The sequence below is a fragment of the Phyllostomus hastatus genome, unplaced genomic scaffold, assembly GCF_019186645.2.
Source record: "Phyllostomus hastatus isolate PE091 unplaced genomic scaffold, TTU_PhHast_1.1 phas_scaffold_177, whole genome shotgun sequence".
Classification (NCBI taxonomy): domain Eukaryota; kingdom Metazoa; phylum Chordata; class Mammalia; order Chiroptera; family Phyllostomidae; genus Phyllostomus; species Phyllostomus hastatus.
In genome coordinates, this window is record NW_025334012.1 from 1,290,514 (window position 1) to 1,295,724 (window position 5,211).

At 45.7% G+C, this 5,211-nt stretch overlaps 1 protein-coding gene across 2 annotated transcripts; it reads left to right on the forward strand.

Annotated features, from left to right (window-relative positions):
- Nucleotides 1-530: 530 nt before the first annotated feature.
- CLP1 (cleavage factor polyribonucleotide kinase subunit 1) lies at nt 531-3,520 on the forward strand. 2 transcript variants are annotated; one of them, XM_045858322.1, is made up of 3 exons: nt 531-656; nt 1,392-2,019; nt 2,411-3,520. In XM_045858322.1, exons 2-3 carry the CDS (start codon nt 1,414-1,416, stop codon nt 3,080-3,082), a joined length of 1,278 nt encoding a protein of 425 aa, XP_045714278.1. In that variant the 5' UTR covers nt 531-656; nt 1,392-1,413; the 3' UTR covers nt 3,083-3,520. The 2 variants fall into 2 exon arrangements, with proteins under 2 accessions (XP_045714278.1, XP_045714279.1); XM_045858323.1 differs by having other exon boundaries at nt 558-661.
- The last annotated feature ends 1,691 nt before the right edge of the window (nt 3,521-5,211 follow it).

Sequence of the window (5,211 nt, forward strand, 5' to 3'; positions counted from 1 at the left end):
GGCTCCATTCCCAGTCAGGGCACACGCCTGGCTTGCAGGCCAGGTCCCCAGTAGGAAGCACACAGAGGCAGCTAATCGAAGTTTCTCTCACACATTGATATTTTTCTCCCTCCCTAAAAAAATAAATATTTAAAAAGGTGTTTGCTAATTTCCTCACTTCCTGGCTTGTGGTCCAGGCAAGCAGGTTATCGTGGGTACTAGCTAGGGAGTCTCCAACCCTTCCTGCCGCCCTTCCCCTGCCAGGGTAACAGGTGAACTGAACGGGGTGGGCAGTCCGTAACCGCCGCCTGGCAACCCTTGGTCCCTGGAGCCTCCCCGCCCGGAGCCCGGGGCGTAACCTCCACGCCCACTGAGGAACGGGTACGGTTGGCGAACGTAGATCACCGTCACCCCGCCCACTTTTGGCGTCACAATCAAAACAATCCTTTAACTACAACTCCCAGAAGGCGCAGCGGCTGCGCGAGCTCAACTGCTCACGGCTGTTCTCTCACAACTACACATCCCAAGGGGTATCGCGCGAGCACCGCTTCTCTACTGCGCAAGTGCGGAACCTCGCGTGTTTCCGGCGTGGGTCCGGACCCCAGTGGCTGCAGTTGGCTTTGGGTCCTGCCTGGCGGGGCTTTTCGGTTTACCACTTGGAGGTTTGGGCTGTGCAGGTGAGGTAATGAGCTCAAAAAAGCAACTGTCGTCTCCTTGGGACTTGGGAGGATTTCGTGTCTAGGTTTGCTGGGTCAAAGGCCACGCCTAAAGCTGCTGTCTTTTATAGGAAAAAACTTAATTATTTTTTGGCGCTTTCTAGTTTACGAAGTGATGTTTTCCTCTAACAGTCCCTTCTAATCCCCATATCAACACTTTGTGTGAGGAAGTGTGAGTGCCTCCTGATGACATCTGAGGGAAAGGTTCAGAGAGGTTAAGTGATTCGCCTAAGGACAATATTTGTCGTTGCTGAGCGGGGCCTTGAAATGTTTTCTAAGTCCAAACCAAGTTTTCTCTGTTTTGTATCGAATTGCAGACGCCCTTTCTTGTTAACTAAGAGGGTAGAGGAGAGGGCGTTTTTTGTCTTCTCAAGTCTAGAGTATTCCAATAGAGTGAAGAAGGGAGCAATGAGATGATGTAATCAAGCCTTCTGTCATCCTGTAGATAGAATTTTATTCTAATGTCTGAGTTGTTTACTCACTCGGTGTACTTATTAAGGTGCTTGTGGGTTATCAAGGCCGGTTCAAGACACTAGATAGAGATAAAGCAGCAAACAAAAATACCCAACCTCAGTGGGCTAGACAGATGGTCATTAGAGATAAGGAGAAATAGCAGGGTCTGGGAAAACATTCATTGGGGGATTTTCAACAGAGTTTTAACCTGTATTTAGATCTGATATTTAATTTGTGTCCTAGGCACAGCAGCTACACAGAAAAGATGGGAGAGGAGGCCAATGATGACAAGAAGCCAACAACTAAATTTGAACTAGAGCGAGAAACAGAACTTCGCTTTGAGGTGGAAGCATCTCAGTCAGTTCAGTTGGAGCTGCTGGCTGGCATGGCAGAAATCTTTGGCACAGAACTGACCCGAAACAAGAAATTCACCTTTGATGCTGGTGCCAAGGTGGCTGTTTTCACATGGCATGGCTGTTCTCTACAGCTGAGTGGCCGCACTGAGGTGGCTTATGTCTCTAAGGACACCCCTATGTTGCTTTACCTCAACACTCATACAGCTTTGGAGCAGATGCGGAGGCAGGCAGAGAAAGAAGAAGAGCGAGGCCCCCGGGTGATGGTAGTGGGTCCCACTGACGTGGGCAAGTCCACAGTGTGCCGTCTGTTGCTCAACTACGCAGTGCGTTTGGGTCGCCGTCCCACTTACGTGGAGCTGGATGTGGGCCAGGGCTCTGTGTCCATCCCTGGTACCATGGGGGCCCTCTACATTGAGCGACCAGCAGACGTTGAAGAGGGATTCTCCATCCAGGCCCCTCTGGTGTATCATTTTGGGTCCACCACTCCTGGCACCAACATCAAGCTTTATAATAAGGTCAGAACCAGAGCCAAGGTGGGATGGAGGGTAGGGTTGCTATCAGGGTAGGAAGCTGTGCAGAAGTTTGCTAGTTAAAACTGTCTATTGCCATTCCTTTGCTCCCTCTGAGCTGATATTAATTGCCACGTGATTTCGGAAAAGATAGTTTCAAATATAAGTCAACATCAGATTGTTAAATGTTTCTGTGGGCCTATTAAGTTATTAAATTTCCACTTAGGAGACAGAGAAGAAGCAACATAAAAATTAAATCCATGTTATGGTGTTAAAACCACAGCCATTTAAAATGTTTTTCTTGTCTGTGATACTGCTTATTCTAAGGGACAAAATAGCTATGGGTTTTCTTTGTTTGTTTTTGTGTTTTTTTCCTCATCTTCATTGTCTTTTGCAGATTACATCTCGCTTAGCGGACGTGTTCAACCAAAGGTGTGAAGTGAACCGAAGGGCCTCTGTGAGTGGCTGTGTCATTAACACCTGTGGCTGGGTCAAGGGCTCTGGTTACCATGCCCTGGTGCATGCAGCCTCAGCCTTTGAGGTAGACGTAGTTGTGGTTCTGGATCAAGAACGACTGTACAATGAACTGAAACGGGACCTGCCTCACTTTGTACGCACTGTGCTGCTCCCTAAATCAGGGGGTGTGGTTGAGCGCTCCAAGGACTTTCGGCGAGAATGTAGGGATGAGCGTATCCGTGAGTATTTCTATGGATTCCGGGGCTGTTTTTATCCCCATGCCTTCAATGTCAAATTTTCAGATGTGAAAATCTACAAAGTTGGGGCACCCACCATCCCAGACTCCTGTTTGCCTTTGGGCATGTCTCAGGAGGACAATCAGCTCAAACTAGTACCTGTCACTCCTGGCCGAGACATGGTGCACCACCTGCTGAGTGTTAGCACTGCCGAGGGTACAGAAGAGAACCTTTCTGAGACCAGCGTGGCTGGCTTCATCGTGGTGACCAGTGTGGATGTGGAGCATCAGGTGTTTACCGTTCTCTCTCCAGCCCCCCGCCCACTGCCTAAGAACTTCCTTCTCATCATGGATATCCGGTTCATGGATCTTAAATAGAGAGCAGGAAGCCTTGCTGCACGGGGCATGGAGATGTGGCTGTCACCAGAAGCAGATGGGCTGAAATGTGAGAGCCCGGGCAGACCAGTGAATGGTGGACTAGTAATAATGGACAATTCTACCTCTTCAAACGGGTGGTGGTAACCTAACTCTTCTGATCTCGAACTGATTGGAAAACCATGAGAATATAATTGGTTTCTTAGATCACCTAAGGTGCCACTTCGAATTCTCTCAGGCCCTGGCGATTCCCGTTTCTTTCACTGTGCTAGTATGTGGACTAATTTTTAGGAGAGGTTTTTTTTTTTAACTCATTACTTTGTATTCTATATATAGTATTTGTTATTTCATTTATCCAGGATGAAAAGTGCTTTAGAAGAACTTCTTACAATAAAGTTCAAAGTTGGAAGTTCAAATATTTATTTTAATAAATATTTTTGCCATATCACAGACGTTGGTATATTTTTTAAAATTTTGTTTCTTCCTCTAAGAATTAATAGAAACATGATTGGAATGATCCATTGCTAAGTGCTTAGAAAAGAGGAAGAGCCCACTTGTAAGCCAAGCAGGTGAATTTTTATGATGATGGTTCCCCTCTCTTCTGCACCTAGGTAAATAGATGCTGAATCTGTTCTCAGTGCAGGAGCTATGAGGAGCCAGAGAGGCCAGTGATAAAGTTGGGGGTGAGATTTAAGATCTAATCCCTTCCCAGAGATAGGTATATTTCTCCCAGCTGCAACTCTTTCCTATTGTCTATTTGCTTAGAATCACAACCTAAGTCAAAGTGTAAATTGAGCTTTCAGGTGGTAAGAAGCCACGACAGCCCATTCTCTGATCTCGTGCAAATGATTGGTGTTCCTAGTTTGGACCTGGATTATTGAATAAGCATCTGACACCCTTTGTTCATTCTTTCCACAAGTGCTTATTGAGCTCCTACTGTTTGCTAGAAACTATTATAGATGGAAGACCAAGGTAAAGTTTTATCGGAGCTTGTATTACAGAACAAAGGCAAAAAAGAACATTGCTGTTCAGGGACTTTGGTTGATACGGGACAGTGACTGAGAGGCTACTTTAGATTGGATGGTCAGGAAAAACCTCTCCTGAATTAAGACCCAAATGTCTGTAGAATTTGGCCAAAATCTTCCTGGTAGAGGAAACTGCAAAAACATAAGGAGAAAGCTCAATGTGTTTGGTGAAGGAAAGGCCTATGTGGCTGGAGTGTAGTGAATCAAGGGAAGCATGGTAAAAATTCAGGTGGGAAGGAGCAGCAAAAGTAAGATACTGTAGGGCTTTTGCAATCCCAGAGCAGTGGGAAACTGGGTGTGGGGGTGTATCTTAGTCCTTTAGGAATTCTGTAACATGCTATTATCTGGGTAGCCTATAAACATCAGAAATCAGAATTCTGGAGGCTGAAAAGTCCGAGGCACCAGCATGGGCATGTTCTGATAAAGGCTGCCTTCCAGGTTGTTAACTGCCACCTTCTAGCTATGTCCTCGTAGTAGAAGGGACAAGGGAGCTCTATGGAGGCTCTTTATTCCTGACCTCAATACCTCTTAGAGGCCCCACCTCCTAATCCCATCATCTTTGGGGATTAGGATTTCAGTATATCAATTTTGGGGGACACAAATTCAAAAAATTTGATTTACATTTTGAAAAGATCATTGCTGTATGGAAATGGGTTAAAGAGGCAAGAGTAGCTCTGGCTGGGTAGTTCAGTTGGTTCGAGTGTCCCAGTACACCAAGGTTGCCAGTTTGATCCCCAGTCAGGGCACATACAAGAATCAACCAATGAATGCATAAATAAATAGAACAACAAATTGGTATTCCTCCCTCTCTCTCCCTAAAATAAATAAAATAAAAGCAAGAGTAGAAGCAAGGACACAAGTAAGATTCAATGTGAGAATCAGTGGGGAATTAGAGTAGGGCAGCAAAGGTGGAGTTGGTGAGTAGATTGCCTTGGGATATCTTGGATGTACAGTTGAAGGGACTTGCTGATGGGAGCAGTGAGGAAAAGCAAATGGAATCAAAGATGATTCCTACATGTTTTACTTGAACAACTTATTTGGCTATGAGATGGGGGAAACTCAGGGAGGGGATAAGGGAATATTGTATCCTATTTTGGCGCTAAGATT